General features: G+C 56.8%; 1 protein-coding gene across 1 annotated transcript in view; it reads left to right on the top strand.

The window, feature by feature from the left end:
* The first annotated feature begins 118 nt into the window (after window positions 1–118).
* Window positions 119–19,992, top strand: part of LLGL2 (LLGL scribble cell polarity complex component 2) — a 32,574-nt gene continuing 12,700 nt past the window's right edge. The window contains exons 1-3 of the mRNA XM_060081317.1: window positions 119–180; window positions 10,438–10,530; window positions 19,565–19,662. Of these exons, the coding sequence (XP_059937300.1) occupies window positions 10,456–10,530; window positions 19,565–19,662 (173 nt within the window). The 5' untranslated portion in view covers window positions 119–180; window positions 10,438–10,455. The remainder of the gene's footprint in view (window positions 181–10,437; window positions 10,531–19,564; window positions 19,663–19,992) is intronic.

Below are 19,992 nucleotides of genomic sequence, written 5' to 3'. Positions count from 1 at the left end.
GGGACACTGGGACTTGGCAAGAAGTGAAAAATACCGCCTTGCCAAAGAAAGTGTGCAAAGTTTGCTCTTGGTTTGCTCAGGCTGGACGGTTCGCAGACACACCGAGCTTTCGCTGTGGGGAGAACTGACTGTAACCAGGAGAGCTGTGGCGTGGCCCCCTGAGGCTCTCACCTGAGACAGGTGAGCTTTGGGTGAGGTGGGCGGTGCGTAGACTCGGAGCCGTTCCCATGGGGATCCATGTGCCAGATGCAGGGCGTCTTAACCTGGGCTCTAGGGAGCCTCTGCAGAGTTTACAACTCAAGGTCCTGTCAGGCTGCAGAGGGGATTCTGGGCAGGGAGGGGAGGAGTGTGTCAGGGAGACAGGAAACTCCAGGTGGGAGGAACAGAGCAGCAGTACAGAAGAGCCCTAGCCCAGCCCAGGGGAAGCCAAGGTCAGAAGTGGCTTCTGAGGAACAGTCTGGGTCTTTGTGAGCTGAAGCATGGGAATGGTCCAACTTCTTTATTTTATGCACAGGAGATTCAGATTTGGTTTTCTTCAACTATCTGCCCACAGTGCTCACTTATGTCAGTGAGGGCTCAAACCCAGCTCTGGGGGCTCTGACCTGTGCTTGCTCCTATTCTCTGAAGTTAGACTGGGCCACTGTCTGTGGGAGCCACTGGGCAGTGTTTCCAAGGTCTGGGGTCATCCTGCATCCCTACTCTTCCCTGAGGCAATGGAGTATCCCCTTTAGCAGCAGATTAATATAATTTTTTTAAATTTATTTTATTTGTTTTTGGCTGCACTGGGTCTTTGTTGCTGTGTGTGGGCTTTCTCTAGTTGCGGCGAGCAGGGGCTACTCTTTGTTGGTGCGCGGGCTTCTCATTGCAGTGGCTTCTCTTGTTGCGGAGCTCAGGCTATAGGCACGCGGGCTCAGTAGTTGTGGCGCACGGGCTTAGTTGCTCCGCGGCATGTGGGATCTTCCTGGACCAGGGATCGAACCTGTGTCCCCTGCATTGGCAGGTGGATTCTTAACCACTGCGCCACCAGGGAAGTTCCAGATTAATATAATTTTAATAATTTAGTAACTTAGTACTTAGCAGTGCTCTAGTGCACAATAGCATTAAAAGAAAGATAAAAGCCCTTAATCCCAGATGCACCATTGGTTTAAAAAATAAAAAAGGTAATAGGAGCTCACTGGGGCAAATGAAGTGTTTTAGAAAGTGTAAAATAATACAGAAAAAAACTTCTCCCTCGATCTTCACAGTCTTTCCTCAGATATAGTGCTCATTAAGTTTTTTAGTGTCTTTCGACTCAGGTGTAGTTTTGAATTGTGCCTTGTCGGTTTCTTTCTGGATGACCCTGGCTCTGTCACTTAACCAAACCTCAGCAAGCCTTGTTTTTACAGTTGTTGACGAGAGGATGAAAAATGTCATAAACACGTGTGGCCTGGCACATAGCTGGCACCAAGTGAGGGTGGGCTGCTTTAGCGTCCCCACAAAGCATAAAAAGCGTGGTCACTTGTGGGAATTTGGGCAGATACCTGGGCCTTTTGGATGTGCCTGACGGGTTGTAAGGGAATTTGACTTCTCTGTCCAGAAATCCTGATTTCTGAACGCCTCTGGAGATCAGAACTTTTAGAACGAGGATGTTGCTCCTTGGAGAGCAGAGGTAGAGGGCAGTGGCCTCTCCTAACCTCACTTCGGGTTCCAGTGGCCCTTGGGACTTCTGCTGCTCCTTGGAAAAGCCAGGAGTGAGGCCTAACGGCCAGACCCCAGCTGGCAGGCCTTTCCTGGGAGGAGTGTGTGTGTACAATCTAATCTGCTTTGCTTTCTGCTCAGGGGAAGGCTTGGCTGTATACATTCTGCACCCTGGTGGGCGGATAGGTTGGGGTAGCACATTCCTGTGCTGCTCTGTTGTCATTAAGGGGATTTTCTGTGAACTCCAGAGTGCCTCCTTTCAACCTCATTTAGGGAAGGGGTATCCTCTCCTGCCAGGACTTCCTGACCCCAGGACCCTCCCTCCCATAGAGAAAATGGTACACGGAGCTGGAGAGTTTGGCTTCTCTGCCATCAGTCTGTGACCCCCTATCTACCGCATTGGAGACATTGAGCATCCCTGGCAAGAGTCTCCAGGGGCAATGTGGTGTTCCCTGAAGGGTCCTTCCTGACGTGTCAGAGGCAGCTTTTGAGATGCCTGAATCGGGGGCCAGGGTGGAGGCCCGAGAAGCCAATGGCCCTTGCTTCGGGGTTGGCTGCCTTGAGCAGCACTGGCTGCCTGGACTCACTTATCCTGAGTACTCAGCTCGGAGAGGCCTTCTTATCTCATCAGGCGATATCACTATCAGGGTTCCTCCTGGGTCTCCTGAGGCATGCCAGGTCTGTTTGGCAACTTTGTTTTCCCCTGCCCAGGAGTAGTTTTCAGGGAGAAGTGGGGTATGGGACAGAAGATGGGCCTCCCCCAGTAGGGCCACCAGTACTGTTCGCTCTTCTCCAGCCCTGGCTCCCTAGGGTCCCCCGGGAAAGCCTCCTCTCCCTGTGCCCTGTCACCATGGCTCTTGCCCAGCTCCCTTGGGGGTGGCCTTCCCTCCCCGCCCTGCCTCTCAGAGGAAACTGGTCCTTTGAAGAGTCACCCCACTCCTTCCCCTTCCCCTTTCCAGGAACCACAGTGAATTCTTGAGCTAGGAGAGGCTCCTCTGGGCGTGGGCACAGGGAAGCTGCTAGGTACCTGACTCTACCCTTCAGGAATTCAGCAGAGACGCAAGACTTTTCTCGAGACACCTGACTCGGTATTCCCAGGGTTTGATGAGAGGGACTGGGCACAAGACTGTTTGACGCCAGTAAATAATGTTATTGTTGGATCTACTTGCCAAGGAGCTGGGTGTCCTGGAGCCTGGGGCTGAGGCAGGACCTGTAAGGGTATCCCCAGGCAGGATGTCAGGCATGATAGGCACATGGCCCTGGCCTTGGTCAGAGACTTGAGAACAGGACGGGGAAGTTCCCTGAGGACCCCGTGGGGCCCCAGGCCAGTGCTCTTTAGGGTCAGTGGCTCCTGACTGGAGAACACCTTTGCCTAACTGATCCCCATCCAGTCCCAGCTGTTCATTTATTCAACAAGTATTTACTGGTGCTTCTGTATGTGCGGTGTGGTTGAGACACCAGGCATAATCCTTGCACCAAGCAAAGGTCTCTGCCGTCACAGGACTCAGATTCTAAAGGATGGGAAGCGTGAGTGACCGGAAATGAGTGTAGGTAATAAATCATCTGTTAAAAGGCAATGCGAGCTATAGAGTAAGAACTAAAGCCGGGGATCAAGACCCTTGGAAGGGGGGCAGGTTGCAACTTTAAACAGTGGTCAGGATGGGCCTCGTCAAAAAGGTCACATTTGAGCACAGACTTGCAGGAGGTGAGGGAGTTCTTTAAATAAATTTTGGGTGCCTCTCAGGTGTGAGGGCACTAAGCACTGGAGATACAACCATGGACAGGTCAGGCGGGGCCCGGTCCCTCCCTCCTGGAGATGACATAGCCTGGAAGCTGCTTGGGTCAGCCGTTCAAGTCTTGAGGCAAGTCTGAGGCCGTGGGTTGGAGCTTGATGGGATGAGCCAGGCAGCCTACCCACCCCCACCCACGCCCACCCTAGGCAAGTTGTCAGTGTTCTCCCCAGAACTGCTTTGCTTTTCCTTGTGCTTGACCACATCCAGTCTGTCACTTCCCTGGAGAGAGTCTGGTGTTGGATTGCAGAAGGGGACTGAGGCCCCCAGGATGGGGATGTGGGGAGGACGCATGCATTCCGACTTCCCACTCCACCCTTCAGGAAGAGCCTGGGGGTGGCAGGAGGGCCCTCCCAGGGTTGTGGGACTGGCCTGTGGCTCCGTGGGATGGACAGTGAGGGGTGGAGGGCCAGGTCAGGCTCTGGCTGCTGACCCCAGGTGGTCCCATCCAGCCTGCTGTTGGCGAGCCCCTTTGTCCTGGGAGGGAGGCTTGAACTGAGCAGACGGTCTGCAGCCTGGTTGGCGTTCAGACTGGGACTTGGACTCTTAACTGCCCGGGCTCCACAGCTCTCAGAATTGGCTATTTCGTAAGTAATTGTAAGAATTACATGAGATGATGCTTGTAAAGTGCTTCAAGTAGCATCTGGCCACAGTCCCTCTCAATCCCTTTTATTACCCAACAACAGCAGCGACAACAATTCTGTGGTTCCCACCCCCTCTCTCTCTGTGTTCTAGTTCCACATCCACAGAGGTGCCCTTTCTGCCAAGGTTTGGTTGCTAAGCTCCTGGCCAGGGGCTGCCTGGTGCCTCTGGGAGATTGGGTTTCCCAGGATAACTCAGGCGCTGGCAAAGCAGCCGTGAGCATCTGAGTTGGGACGGACAGGTGCCCAAGGGTCAGCAGCTGCCCCAGCTGCTTACAGCCCTCTCTTACCACTCCCCGCCGTGGGAGGTGCAGGGGCGTACTCACACCCGGCAGACGGAGGCCAAAGCCACACGCAGGATGTCGGGGAAGGGAGGGCAGCTTAGCGGCAGCCGGCTGTGGGAAGCACGAGCAGAGGGGAGCCTGGGGCTGCACCTCGTGCCGTGCGTACCCTCGGAGATCGGAGATCGTGCACACGAGCAGGTGCTAGTGTGGCTCCAAGAGCCTTCTCTCCCGTGGGCCCGAGATGTCCAGAGTCCTGCTTCCGGATGTAGCCTCTCTTAGCAGCTCAGTGGAAATGCCCAGGCTGTGGAGGGACCTTCTAGGGGGCTGGCCCATCACACACCTCCGGGACTGGCTGATGCAGCTTGGCCAAGCCTTGGTCTCCTGGGGATAGATTGGCCCAGGCACCCCAAACAGTGCCAGCGTGGGTCGAGCCATCTGCTCTGGGGACCCCCTTCTTCCTCCCTGTGACACAATCAGACCCGCTGCTTAGAGCGGGGAGCCGAGACAAGCCCACTCGCCTGCATTTATTTCTTCTCTGCCTCCACTGGTCTCTGCCCTGAGCTCCTGAGATGCAGGGGTGGGGGCAGGGTCTAGGTGCGTCCCTGCCACAGGGTCTGAGCAGAGGATGGGAAAGGAAGACAGGGTGTGAATTTGCTAACCTGTTGCCAAGTACGCAGCTCTCCTGTGTTTTTACAGCGTGGACATCAGGGTGTGGGGAGACCAATTCTAGGCCCTGGTATGTTTTGCTGGTGGGCAACAGTGTTGGATGATTAGAGCAGTGAGAGCGAAGGGAATCTCAGGGTCAGCTGCCCGCGGGGGACGCTTCAGGCCAGCTCCACGCACGCGGCGCAGACCTGTGGGGAGAATGAGTACGAATCAGCCACAAGTCAGCAAGCCTCCTGGCCCGGCCAGCCCTGTACCCTAAGCGCCCGCCCCCGAGGGACCAGAGAGCCCGGCAGAGCAGGGAGGGCGGCGCAGAGGTAGGTCTGGACACGGACAGAGGGCGCAGTGGACAGGGATGGAGGCCGAGGTTGGGCAGTCTTTAGAAGCTCAGCGGACGGAGAAGGTGTTTCTTCTCAGGAAGCCCCCCACCGGCACGGGTTGTGCTCTAGCCAGGTGGCACCCCCGGCGCAGGAAGCCAGGACCCTCGGAGCTCCTTCCTTCCCCAGTCTTTGCCTCAGACCCTCCTTGGCGTCAGACTTGGGGGCTCCTCACCCTGGGGGGCCCCTGAGCTCTCTTCCCCGACATCCCTCGCGGTAAAAGTGGCATTGACACATACAGCACCTGAGAGCTTGCCAGCCCTTCCCAGGCCTTCCTGTTGAAGCTCACAGCCGCTCCACCGGTCACGGCCTGCAAACTAGTAACATCCTTTCGCCCCGGACCCCGGGGCCCCTGAAGCCTGAGGTCACACAGCTGGCTCCACGCACCTGTCTCCGCCCTGCCTCTGTGCCCATTTGGTGTCCATAGCTGTGGGCGGGGCAGGAGCGATCCCCCAACAGGACTGAGTGCCAACTGTGAGCGCAGGGCTGCCCTCACACCTGACCACCACCTGGGCCCCTCCCCTGTGATCCTCTTATTTCCCCTGCCTGGGAGGCAGATAAACAGAAAGAAGAAAAAGCATCACCAGTAGTCCCATAACCCTTCCACTGTGTTGTCGACTTATGTAAATATTTTTAATAGATTCTACCTGACTCTTAGATACATTGGACATATGTTTCCATCCATGGCCATCGTCTCCTGCCCTTTTCTTTTCTTTTTTTTGTTTTTTTTTTGCGGTATGCGGGCCTCTCACTGTTGTGGCCTCTCCCGTTGCGGAGCACAGGCTCCGGACGCGCAGGCTCAGCGGCCATGGCTCACGGGCCCAGCCGCTCCGCGGCATGTGGGATCCTCCCAGACCGGGGCACGAACCCGTGTCCCCTGCATCGGCAGGCGGACTCTCAACCACTGCGCCACCAGGGAAGCCCTCCTGCCCTTTTCATGACTGTACCCTTTCCATCGTCGGGCTGAGCACCCTTCACCTGCCCCCTGTTGTTGGCCGCTTAGGTTGCTTCTGATTTTTCCTAGCAGCTTAATGACCAGCACGACAAGGCAGGGGAGACCATCCACAGAGCTAGACGAGCGCCCGAGTCCGCAGTGGTCTTAGGCATCATTTTAGCATAAGGCACAGTCAAGCGCTGAGGGAGCACAGTGAACGCGGTCCGGGTGGGTTCAGGGGGAGACGATTTTGGGAAGGTGATTTTTTGTATGCTGCTTGAGGGGCAAGGTTATACCAGAGAGAAACGTGGAGACAAAAGCACGGAGACCACAGTGAATGGGGCTGGTGCGGGGGCTGAGGAGATGGACACAGGGCCAAGCAGAGGCGGACATGGGGTGGGGGAGGGGAGGGCGGACCACATCAGGCCCCTGCCCAGGACTGTCAGGGGGTTCCCAGCAGAGTCAAACTGAAGCTCTTTGTTGTGGCCCACCAGGCCCCCCTTCTGACCCATGTCATCCCTCCTCGTTGCCTGCGCCCAGCCCCTCGTGGCACACGGAAGCCCGCTCCAGGTGCCTGACACGCCCTGCCCCGAATCCTCCCTTGGCTGACCGCTTCCTACCATTCAGGACTGGGTGGAGGTATTATCACCTCTGTTCGTTCATTCAGCGTGCGCACGTTGGAGTGGAGGCAAGGGAAGGAGGTTCGTATTTGGAGGAAAAGAAACCCAGGCAGAAGGAACGGCAAACGCGCAGACCCAGACTCGGGAAGGTTCACCGAGTCCTCTGACCACCAAACCCTGGTCGCTCGATCTGAGCATCTTCCCTTATTTTCTTGTAGGCTCTGAGCTTTCTCTGAAACCATCCCGCTGACTGATTTGTGTACCTCTTAGCCATTGTGCTCCCCTGCCAGGATGTAAGCTTGGTGAACTGGAGGATCTTGTCTGTCTGTCACGGTCAGATGCCCAGTCCTCAGACAGTGTTTGCTCCGCGCCAGGCACTGGCTTCTGCCATTGCTCCCACTGCTTGCAGCAGACAAGCTCTCTGGACCTCGAGGAGCTGCCACCCAGCTTGGAGGAGCCGAGCTGTGGTGCTTAAGGGTCCCAAGCCCTGGGCTCTTTCCCTTACGTCTCCCTGCCCCCGTCAGGAGTGGGTTGAGTAGGTAGGATCTGTTCCACACCAGGAAGCTCCAGGCCCAGGTTCCTGAAGCTTCTCCGCAGAGAACCTCTTGCCTGGGGTGAGTGGAGCTGAGGGTTTGCTTGGAGGTAAGTACAGCTAGTCCCAGACCTGTCCGCCTTCAAGAAGGGATGGCACTTTTTAATGCCTTGACATGGGCAGTTTTTCTGTGCTGGGAGCTACGCTGAAGGACCTGGCTCTGTCACCCCAGGCCAGTGGTGTTCCAGCCCCCAGCTGGAATGAGCGGCAGGTCCAGGCAAGGGCCCCTGGCCCTGCCCAGCCAGACCTCACCAGAGGCCAGGACCCACACTGCTTGCTTGGCTCTGAGCTGAAGGCATGTGGGAGTGTGTGTGCCTGCATGTGTCTGCGCCTTTGAACTGCACGGCTGTAACTAGGCATCCTCTGTCCTGTCTGCACATCCTTTGCTGCCTCCCAGAGCCCTAAGATTGGGGAATTCGCCGTACCTGGGGTCAAATCTCAGTTCTCTTGGTACCTTCTTAGTGACTTGGATGAGTTGCCCAGCCTCTGTGGTCTTCTTTCCATGTCTGCTACGTGGGGATGTTCCAGTCACCTTCCAGGGAGGCTTCTGGAAGGAGAACAAACATCCAGGATGAGGTTTAGGTGCACCTTGTTCTAACGCACAAAGGTTTGGTTCAGTGCCTGGTAGGCAGCAGGGGCTCCAAGGGGCAGCCGGGTGGATGGAGTGCCCGCCCTCCCTCCCCAAGTGGGGCTTTCTCCCACCCAGCTCCGCATCCTGTCTCCCTCCCTCTTACCTGCACGTCTGCCCCTGGGACTGGGCGGTGTCACCCTTGAGCCTATGTGGGTCCTTGGCACAGATGGCCCTGTGCCCTCTTGTCCCCACCCTGCAGCCTGAGAGGGTCCCCGGGGCAGAGCCCAGGGTGGCCTCTCCCTGGAGTCCGCAGGCCCGTTTCCTCCTCCAGGGCGTCCCTCCCAGCTTCCTCTGGCTTCTTGACCCAGTGACCTGGGCCGGGAGAGGGAGAGGGGGCATTGCCAGGAGCCTCGGGTGGCAGATTGATGAGCTGGCGCTACCCTCCCCCATGGCTGGAATGCAAGGCCACCAGCCCAGCTGTTTGTCCAGGAGGCCGAGGTCGCTGCAGGACCCGAGTCTGTTTTCACTCCCAGGCCCAGGAGCCTCCGGGACTTTCCCGTGTATGTTCCCTGAACCCACTGCGGGGCCTCGGGTCAAGTGAGCAACTGGGAGTTTCCCGACTACCTGCTGTTCCTTGGAGAAGTGGGGCTCCCCGTTCTGCTCTGGCTCCCCCAAAATGTGCAGGCACAGACCTCTACTCTCCAGCCCTCTCACAAGTGGTGGCCTTTTTGGTGTCCCCAGAAGGTGAGGCGCTCAGAGGGCTGGTCCCCGCCTGTCCCCAGCTGGAGATGTTTGGACTTGCCCTGGGACATGCCTCTCTGCCAGAAAGTCCCTCCAACTCTGCCACCCATGTGCCTGCCAGGGTCCATGCATATGCAAAGCCCTGGCCTGATGGTTAATTTTTGTCACCTTTCAAGAAGCCAGAAACTTCAGGGCATCCTTCGGGTCTCAGCTTAACCACCTTCTTCTCCCGTAGGACACTCCCCTGCTGCCCAGTCTGGGCTGGGTGCCCCTGTGCCTCCCCATCAGGGCACTCGCCACTGTGCACTGTCCTGTCTTGACCTGCCACTACCCCAGAGTAAGCTCCTCCAGAGCAGAGACTGGCTTTGCCTCCTTCCCTTATAGTGTCAGGCGTGAATGGAGCCATTTCCAGGGTGGGCCTGAGCCCCTGTGTTTCCGAGGACGGGCCTTGGTGTCCTGTGGTCAGTGGGAGGTTGTGCTCCTGGAAGCCGGAAGCTGGAGCACATGTGATCCCACCCCCTTCCCCCAAGGATGAGCCAGAAATAGTTCCCCTTGGATTGGGAATGCATTCTATGGTGGGAGGACAGTTTTGGGGCCTTGAGCTGGTTTCTTTATTGGGAGCAGATTTCTTCTCCTTATTAGTCTCCATTGGGCCCATGGGAAAGGGAGCCTTTCCGAGCACACCCCATCAGAGCCCAGGGGAGCTGGAACTGGATAGCCAGAGCTGAGGGTGAGAGGTGGGGCAGCCTGGAAGCCTGGGCTTCCAGAGAGAGACCCCCAGCAGCCGTGGGGGCGGACCCAGCTCCACCGTGGGCCCCGGCTGGGGGATGGGATGGGCCAGCACCCCCCGACTGTGTGCTGTGCACCTCGCTCACTCAGGTTCCGAACGGCTGTGGCGGGTGGGAGCAGCCTAAGCCCAGAGTCGCTGGAGAGCCTTCCCTGAAGTTAGAAGGAAGAATCTGCCCAGGTGCGCTGACCCCCCTGAGGGAGTTCTGCTGGGCCCTGGCCTGGAGTTGTCGGGGCACTTCCCCTCCCCCATCGGGGTTCTGATCTGGGAGCCCAGGTGGACAGCCTTTGCATTCCCACCTTCCAGGCGGCTCTGAAGACAGAGGCTTGTGAAGTTGCCCTTTCTGTTTAGCCAGAGTTTTATGGTTTTTCAGAAAACAGGTTAACAATTAAGCTTTAAAACCTCAGGGCCTCTGTCCCTCCTTGTTCCCATAAAGCCGGGCTAAATGGCTTCCTCCCCCAGCTTCTCCTGTTGGCTTTATTAGGCCACAGGTGGCCTGGAGCAAGCGTCAGAGCATTAACCAGCTCCGGCCTCCAGGTCCAGAGCTCCCTCCGGGTTTCCTCTCAGGGAACCGCGCTCCATGGATGGGGCGTGAGGCGTGGGGAAGCCGAGGGTGAAGCTGGCCCGGCCCGGGGGCGGCCGCATGCCGTGCTTGGGGAGAGGCTGCCTAAGCTGGGCGAGCGGGCCTGGGCGCTGGGTCGGGCTCTGGGGCGCCGGGCCTCCTTTGCCCAGTGCTCAGCAGCTGCCCCCCTTTCCCCAGGGGGCCGCGTGCAGCAAGATGAGGAGGTTCCTGAGGCCGGGACATGACCCTGCGAGGGAGAGACTCAAGCGGGACCTCTTCCAGTTTAACAAGGTAAGGGGAGTGGAGGGCCAGCCGGGCGTTTATGGCGGGCACGAAGGGGTCACACGCCCAGGGAATTCCCTGGCGGTCCAGTGGTCAGGACGCCACGCTCTCACTGCCGAGGGCGCGGGTTCGATCCCTAGTTGGAGAACTAAGATTCCGCAAGCTGCGCTGCGTGGCCGAACAAACAAACAAAAGGTATCGCCCTCCCCATAGGCTGGGGCTGGCGCTGGGGTCACTTTTACCTGGACTAAGGTACTTACTTGGCACTGCCTGCTATGCTTCCTGGGAATTGGATTTTGGAAATGGGGTCTGGTTAGAGGCTTTCCTGGGAAAGGGTGACAGGATGCCCAGGAGTCAGCTCTCCTTGTCCCATGTCTCTCGCTGGCTGTGTGACCTCTGCAGGTCACCCCCCCTCTTCCAGCCTAAGTTTCCCCACCTGTAAAATGGGGATAAAGCAACCTGACCTGCCTCCCTCCTCACGGGGTTATGGAGGAGGCCTAGGGCTGGGAAAGGTGAAAGTGCGTTGAACCCTGCAAAGTGTAACGATGTTCCTGTGACGCCAGTTTCCTTGGAGCCCTGGGGCCACAGGCCATGGCCGTTCCCTCCCTCCTCAAATTACCCCCAAAGGAAAACACAGCTTTTCCTGCAGGCAGAACACATGATTCCTTCTGGCCGGCTGTAGGCCTGGGTGAGTGGGGAGAGGCACCTGGGAGAAGGTACCGGGGTTGGCATTTGACCACCCCAGCTCCACACCTGCTCCTAAGGCCCCCCAAGCGGGTGTCCTCTTACCCAGGATCATGGGGCTTCCCTGGGGGCTGGCCTGTAAAGGGGAAGGAACACAGGGTGGTTTATTAGCTCGGAGGCCACCTAGCAATCCGCAGCCGGTTCGGGGTAATTAGCTCCTCTCACCTCTGCTTTGATCTAGGCCCTTGGCCTCCATGCCTGAGCTTCCCTCCACCCTGGAAGGTGGACTGCAGGAAGGGCAGCAGCAAAATGCTCTTCCCCTCAGGTGTCCCCCCTCCAGGACATGCTGACGGGTGGGCTTCCCATCCAGCTTAGCCACTTAGAAGCTGGATGACCCTGTGCCCATCACCCACTGCATAGGCTTGCTGTGAGAATTACACGGAATTAGATCATTGAAGTGCTAGGCACAGTGGTCCGGGAGCGTCAGGTGCTGTTTTCAGGGGCTGCCTGCCTCCCAGGGAGCGAGAGCTCCCGGGGGCTTGCTCGAGGCGAGTCAGGGTCCCAACCTGCTCTGCCGGTTTCCTCTGATTTTCTTGACCTGTGGCTGTGAGGCTACTGCCTCTGGGATCAGGGCTTCCCTAAATGAACACCTCCTCCCACTGGGGGAAGGAAGCTGTGGGCACGGCTTTTGGGCCTTGGGATGTAGGCGTGCATATGTTATAAATGGGGGATCTGTGGCCCCGGCGGCCTGCCATTCTCACTTACAAGGGAGCAGCCCATGGGTGTTGGGTGTGGGTCTCAGAACCTCAGCATCCGCCTGGGCGCCTGGGTGACCTCTGTCGCCTTCCATTGCCACTGATGAGGCTGGGATCTCACAGCCCAAAAAGGTGGCCAGTTCCAGTGGAAACCGGATAGACAGGCTCAGTGAAGAGGGATGAACCCCCACCCCAAGTTCCAACTGTGCAGCAGCAGGGTGGGGCTGGGGTGGGGCTGGGTCAGAAGAATCATGCCTCCCCCACCCCCCTCACCCCTTGCCCCCAAACTGGACTGCCCCACCCCCAGGCCTGGCTGGGGAGGGGGAGGGGAGGCTCCTGGAATTCCTTCTTCCTCCCATTCACTTCCAAGAAGCATGCATTGAGTACCTACACAGCCCAGCGCTGGGGCTTTGGAAATCTCAGACAAGACCTTTGCCCTCCGGGACATTTATAGTCTGGTGGAAGGAAAGGGGCTGACGGTCTAAAATTCCACTTCCTGGAGGGGAAAGTCTTGGGGGCGCTGTTGGGGAGGAGAGGGGCTTAGACTCATCTCATCTAGGTTCTGGGTGAATGGTGGAGCCTGAAGGGTTGGGCTTGGAGGGTGAGTCCAGATCCTGGAAGGTTTGGGAGCCTGGGTGGTCGTACCCACGCCAGCCCTGCCCCGGCCCCCTGGCTGTGAGGTCAGCTGTGGGATCAAGGGAGGCTGGAACCTGGGAATCTGGGTCTGACACAGCGGAGCCTGGTGAGTTTTGAGCAGGGGAGTGAGCGATCTCATTTATGACTTAGAGGAGGTAACTCTGGGACCTTTTTTTTTTTTTCTCTGCCCTTCAGTCAGGAGCAGGTAAGCTCAGAGCACTTAGGAGACTTTGCATTGACTGACTGGGGCCCAGCAGTGGGATTGGGGCGCAGGGCCTGACCGTTGACATTTGGGGCCTTGGGGGCCCACTGAGTTGTGAGGCTGTTTAGCAGCATCCCTGGCCCTGCCTCCCCAAGACGTGACAGCCAAAAATGTTCCAGACACTGCCCAGTGTCCCCTGGCCAGTAAAATAGCCCCTGGTTGAGAGCTATTTAGGGCGAGAGGTTGATGAGACCTGGTAATAGACGGAGCGTAGGAGGGAAGGGAGGTGGGTGTCCTGCATCCTGGCTGGACAGTGGTGCCACGCCCTGGGTTGGGGAGCCCTGGAGGGGCGAGGAGCAGGGTTGAGGAAAGTGATACATTCGATTTGGACAGAATAGCAACAATGATGATCATCCACTTATCGAGAGGCAGTCTTGCCTAGGGGTGAGTGGCGCCAACCTGGGCACCTGACTCCCTGGGTTCACCAGCTGGGTGACCTTGGACAAGTTACTCATCTCTAAGTGGAGAGGGTCACAGAAGCCACCCCACCGTGTTGGTGTGCGGATTAAACGAGTTAATGTGTGAGTTGAAGGGCCTAAGTGGCTAGTGGTTCCAGTATCAGCACAGCTCTGTGAATGTTATCTGGCTCGAGGTTCAGTTTGGAGAATCTTGGCACCCTCAGGTGAGGGCGGGTCCCAGCAGACAGTGGGATACACAGAGCTGGAGCTCTGAGCCTCACATCTGGGGAAGCAGGCAGCGTCCATCCCAGAAGTGCCGGGCAGTGAGCTGGGAGGTGGGACGGTGGCACCATCATAGGCCAGTCCAAGAGGCTTGCAGACTCCAGCTGGGCCTCTCCCTCCAGTACCTTCTGGCCCAAATCCTTGACACCCACACCAAGCGAGGTGCCTCAGAGAGCAGGGACATGGACCCCGGGGGCCTAGAGCAGCATGTCCTGTTTCTTCGGCTTCGGTACCTGGGAAGGAGCTGTGTCTGTGGACAGATGCTCTGAAACCCCTGCTGGGGACTGATTGCCCGAGGGGCAGCTCCGGTTTACCAAGGGCTCCATGCCAAGCAGCAAAGGGGCCAGGTGGTGCAGTGGTTGGGGCGGGGACTGTGGAGCCGGGCGGCTGGGTCTAGATGCCAGCTGTGCTGCTTCCTCACTGAGTGACTGCAGAAACGTTACTTAACCTCTCTGCTCCTCAGTTTCCTCATCTGTAAAGTGGGCGTTATAATCACCCCTACACCCAGATTGGTGGGCTGAGTTAAATTGCTTTGAATGGCACCCACACACAGCTGATGCCCTACAGGGTCTGCCTTGCCTTCACCTCAGCCTCCTGATGACTCACAGGTGGGTGCTGTTCCCACTCTGCAGGTGAGGAAACTGAGGCCTCCAGGCTTGCACAACCTGAGTACCGGGAGGGGGCACCGGCTGGGGATGCGGCTGCCGGTTCCATCTGCCCACGGCCGTGGGGCCGCAGGGTGCGGCCTTCCGTCTCTTCACCTGTGCCGGATGCCGGGTCCTCAGGCCTGTTGGGAAGACAGAGAGGTCAGCTGGCAGTGCCAGCAGGGCCACTGAGGACCAAATGAGAGGACTGCGGGACCCACTGGGCGCCTCAGGAGGGAGGAAGTGACTCTGAGGGGACAAGGGGACGTAAGCGCATGTTAAATTAAAACCCCTTCCTTGAAAATACCCTCGAGGCCCTGCCTCCCCTGGTGAAGCCCGCTGGCCGCCCTTCCTGCCTGGGCCACCCTCCCCCACTCCAGGCCCTGAACAAACAGTGTGTTCCTGACCAGCTGCCCCGTCCAGGGCCAGGCGGTTTGGTCTTGGCTTTTGCATGGCTGGGCCCCTGGTGTCAGGTGACGGCCGCACAGGGAGGGCCAGGTTGCTGCCACCGCCAGGAATCTGGGCTGACCACACCCAGTACGGGGCAGTGCCTCCCTGTCCCCCGGCCCACCCCCTGCGCACCCTCCCACCCCGTGCCCCTGGGCAGCCTTCCTTCCTGCCCCACCAGCAAGTGCTAGGGACTCCTCAGCCCTCGATCTTGGACAGGGTTCCCCCTTGCTGGGGGCAGGACGAAGGGCCCCTCGCTCTCAGACAAACCACCTTTGCCCTCTCCCTTCCGGGAACCTGAAATGGGGTCCCGGAGCCGGTGTGAGACAGACAGGCTTTCTCTCTCTCCCACACCGGGCTAGTGTTGCAGTTTGGCGGCCCCTAGAAATCTCTCCTTTCCCAGCTCTCTGTCAAAAGAGTTCATTGTTCTCTCTTCCCTTGGCAGAGGTCACCTGAGCCAGGTAGCAGGGTGGGGGCAGTGCCAGGTAGGCTGGATGCTGAGCTCGGGAGGTAGGGGAGGACACCCCACTTTGGTCAGCCTCCTAGCTTGAACCTGAGCTGGAGGCGGCTGGGGTCTCTGGCTGGGAAGGCCGGCCCTGGAACCCCGGGCCCGGTGTCCTGGGCGGAGGGCTGATCGGGGTTGCTGTGTGCCTTGGAAGTCCACAGCAGGACCCCCCCTGGGGCTGAGTGCCTCCTGTGCCCCGGGGGCTGCTTTCTTTAAGGGAGGTCAGATACCTTCTATGCTCCGGGGTCCTGGAACTGTGCCTAAATCCTAAACCAGCCTGGAGGGGTCCCTGTCCATGTGAACCTGCTGCTCCAGTGGGGGGAACCACGTCTTAAAAGGCTGTTAGGACTCGGAGGGAGGGGGAACCAGGGGATGGGAAGGGCGCCCCACCTTGGGAGGCAGCTGGAGCGCAGGCAGAGGGGCCTCGTGGAAACTTCCTGCTTCCCCAGGCTTCTCCCCGTTCCCCCAATTAACTGACCTCTGTTCTCTCCCCATATCCAAATCACTCCCTTCCTCATCCCCAGCAAGACCCCCTGGGCCTCTAGTAACTGGCCTGGGGTCCCCACGCCTCCTTGCCTGACCAGTTCCCTGACCTCATGATTCGCTTTACCTCATCGTATCATATTGCCTCATTCAGGGATTGTGGGTCTTATCTGCATGTTGAATCAGGGTCGCTTCCCCTCTGGGACCTGGGGAATCCCCTGTCGCCACGCTATTTACATTTGAATCCACCCTCTTGGCCCCAGCCAGTTAGGGTCACCATGAAGTTCCCTCCCCTTATTTTGTTTTTGAGGGACCCTTGGTCAACTTGGAGAAGATGCCCTGAGGGATACGAGGGGATGAGGGAGAACCTTTGAAGGAAGGCAAAGCTTGTGTGCGCTGTGAGGCCAGCTGAGCCCTCCAGCCATGGTCAGGTGGTTGTCCTGAGGCTCGTCTTGTTGGAGCCAAGGACAGCCCCGCTCAGTGCAGTCATTAGCATCATCCCGGTTACCACACGTGAAATGAGGCAAAGCAGCTCGTCCAAGTCCACTCACCTTTTAGGTGGTATTGGAGATTCTAAGTTTCATGGGCCTGACTCAGTTCCTGTTCTTTTGAAACCAGCCTATGGAAAAGAAGGTGGTTCGGGAGTGAGGGGTGGCATAGTGTCCTCCAGACCCTGAAGAAATGAGGAATGAGTATGAGTGACTGAACGATGGGCCTGACCTTTGTCTCCCTCTGGGTTTGGGAAAAGAGCTGATCCACAGCAGGTGGGACTCAGGTGAGATGTCAGGAGAACTTCCTGCCAGTGAGTTGATAGGGTAACGTGTGGCCTGAGCACCTGACAAAAAGCTGCAGGCTGTTTTCTCTTTGGCTTGACTTTCCTGCTGATGCCCGAGGTAAAAATGTCTAGGGTAGCACCTCGGTCCCATAGGAATATAATATGAGACATATGTAATTTAAAATGTTGTAGAAGCGCATTATAAATTTTTTAAACAAGTGACATTATTTTGATAACATATTCTGTTGAATCCAATATATCCAAAATATTATTGTTTCAACATGTAGGCAATAGATATTAGATTTTTTTCGTAGTATTTTTTTTTTAATACAAAGGTACATTTTTTACTTACAGGACATCTCAATTTGGCCATTAAATTTTCTTTAGGAATATGTGATCTATATTTAGAGTTTGGAAGATTTACAGCCGAAAGAGGAGATTCAAAGCTTTGGTCTGCCTGACTCCAGCCCCTGTTCCTTTGGAACCCAAGAACATACCTGGGAAGTTTTCTAATTACTGAGTTAAGGGTCCATCCTTAAATTTAAGTTAATGGAAATTAAATAAAATTAAAAGTTCAGTTCCTTTGTGGCACTTGCCACATTGCAAGTGCTCAGGATCTACACACGGCTTGTGCAAGGACTCAGGATCTACACACGGCTTGTGGCTGTTGTACTGGGCATCAGGGTCTGGGCCCCTGCTGGCCACCAGGCTCCTGCTGGGTGTTCCCCCCAGAGTCCTCCAAATTCCAGACACTGTGATCCTGAGCTGCGGCTGCTGGGGATGATGGGAGAATGCTGTCATCCCAGGAACCTTCTCTGGAGCTCGGGTCTCTGACTTCCTGAGGCCCCAGCAGCCTGGGGCCAGCCGAGGCCTAGTGGGGGCTCCTGGGGAAGCTCGTCCCACACACACGGAGTCTCGAGCCCTGCCCTCCTTTTCCTGGGAAATGTTTACATTCCACATACCCTGCTATCTCCCCAAGGCTTTTCCAGGCTCTGCATTTTTTACATAGCTGAACAAGAACCTGGGGGGCCGGGCCGGGGGAGGGCTCCTGCTGGTGTGCTGCTGTCCTCCCAGTTGACCCTTCCAGGTACAGCCATTTGCAGGGCAGACTGTGTTCCTGGCAGAGAACCAAGCCTGTGAGGCCCTCACACCTACGTGTCCCCAGAATAGGCACTCTTTGGAGCTCTCATCCCTGGGCCAACCCCAGCACAGGGCCCCCCTTCCGCGAGCCACTGGCCTGGGTGGGCAGGCAGGCAGCAAAGCAGTTGGGTCTGCTAAGCTGTCGCTCCAGCTGTCACCAGGACTTATCTCTTTCTGCTCCTTGGAGGCCAAGTGAAGCCCAGAGTAGAGCCTTGGGCTTCAGGGAGAGCTGCCTCATTGGTGCACCCTTTTTCTGCAGGGCAGTCTCCATGGTTTAAAAAAAAAAACACAAAACTTTGAAATCGCTGGCTGGCATCCTCTGTCCTGCTTGAATCTATAGCTCTACAGGTTCAGTATCCCCTGGCAGGTGGGGGTGGGTGGGTGGAGTGGGGTTAACTGACTGAGAAACAACCGGAAACATTCCCGAAGATGGTTTGTCAATCTCAATCTCTAGTGCTTACATCCATACCTCTTTAACCTGTAATTCCACCCCTGGGACACCTGCCTAAGGAAATACTGAGTTGCAGGCAGAGATAGGAGCCCAAGAATAGTTATCGATGCAACTGGCAATTACAAAACCTCTAAAAACAAAGTAAATGTTCAATAACAGAGGCCTGGTGAGTTAGGGCACCCCCCCCCCACCGCCGAGGAATATTCTTCAGCCGTTTAAAAGTCGTTTTAGGGAATTCCCTGGTGGTCTAGTGGTTAGGACTCGGCACTGCCCGTGGCCCGGGTTCAATCCCTGGTTGGCGAACTGAGATTCCGCAAGCCATACCATGTGATGAAAATGAAAAATAAAAGTCGTTTTACTGCTTCTAACAGCCTGGGCTGGCTATAGGTGGAAAGACAGACCACAGAGCTATGTGTCTGTATGTATATTCATGTGGCATGGTCCTAGTTAGGTCTCTGGGGGTTTTTTTTGTCCTTTGCTATATGTTTTTATTTTATTTTATTCATATTTTTTATTTAAAACATTTTAAAATTATGTGTGTATATATATAATTTTTTTTTTTTTTTTTTTGGCTATACCGCGCTGCATGCAGGATCTTAGTTCAGGGACTGAACCTTCACCCCCTGCAGTGGAAGCGCCGAGTCTTAACCACTGGACCACCAGGGAAGTCCCAAAATCTAAAAAAAATTTTAACACCCTTCCCCACTGGTAATCACTAGTTTGTTCGCTATATCTGTGGGTCTGCTTCTTTTTTGTTATATTCACTAGTTTGTTGTATTTTTTAGATTCCACATATAAGTGATATCATACAACATTTGTCTTTCTCTGAGGTGTCTGCTTTTAAGTGTAGGCCCATACACACTTACAGTCGGATACACACCCTTGTTAGGAAGGGTTACTCCAGTCGTGGGCGTGTGGGTGACTTTTGTCTTCTTTTTCAAACTCCTTTATATGTTCCAAGTTTTCTACAGTGCGTATTATTTCTATAATAAGAACTGAGCCAAGGCATGTGTCTGCAACAACACTCCAGAAGCTTCCTCCCTGGGAAGATGGTGGAAGAGAACTCATAGTGGCAACGAGGCCCTTGAGACGGAGCAGATGTTCAGTGCTGGAGGAGCCTCGGGCGGCCCAGAGTCGGGAAGGGCAGCTGTGCGTTCCGTCGGACCCTAGGGGCCCGCCTGGAGCTGCAGGGCAGCTGGGCTTCCTGAGCCACCTGGTGCCTCCCCTGTGCCAGCCCCCCAGAGCTTCCCCCGCACCCCTGCAGGAGGGCTGGGTGGGTGGCCCACAGTACGGGTGGTGGAGGAACCAGGTCAGATTCCTGGAGAGCAAGGGGCCAGCACGGTGTCCCGGGAGAATGAGCTCCCAGGGAGGGCCATGTGGCCAAGGACCGGGTCAGGAATGGACTGAGGGTGGGGCCCAGGTGGGTCCCGGTGGGGACCTGAACGAGACTGAATTCCTTCTTCCTGCTGGGGGTGGCTCTCTGCTGCGGCTCCTCCCTCCGGCACTGACCTCCTGCCCCCGGCCATGGAAGAGCAGAGGGGACGTATCTACAGGCCCATGCCTGCCTGGTTTTTGTTGCAGACGGTGGAGCATGGCTTCCCGCACCAGCCCAGCGCCCTCGGCTACAGCCCCTCTCTGCGCATCCTGGCCATCGGCACCCGCTCCGGAGCCATCAAGCTGTATCCTTTCCGTTCTCCCAGCTCCCACCCAGGGATGCCCTGGAAGGGCCAGGGGCCTTGGCATTGGTGAGATTCAGGAAGGACTCCCCCAACTCTCCATAGAAAAGCAAGTTGCAGTTGACCCCTCTTGTTCCCGGCATGTTCCAAATACCCTCTTAGGAGTCAGCCCCGAACGCAGTAAGTGGAGGCCAGGGATGGGCCCCACCCCCAAAGGATCGGTAGACTGGGCCCAGGGCTCTGTCCAAACCAGAGACAGGGTGGCCTTGGGTGCTAAGGCAGCTACTCTTCCAGATTCTACCCCCGACCCTGCACACCCCCCCGCGTGTGTAC

This window comes from Mesoplodon densirostris, chromosome 18 (genome assembly GCF_025265405.1).
Source record: "Mesoplodon densirostris isolate mMesDen1 chromosome 18, mMesDen1 primary haplotype, whole genome shotgun sequence".
Taxonomy (NCBI): domain Eukaryota; kingdom Metazoa; phylum Chordata; class Mammalia; order Artiodactyla; family Ziphiidae; genus Mesoplodon; species Mesoplodon densirostris.
The sequence above is the reverse complement of the archived record's forward strand: the minus strand, read 5'-3'. Positions and strand labels throughout refer to the sequence as shown.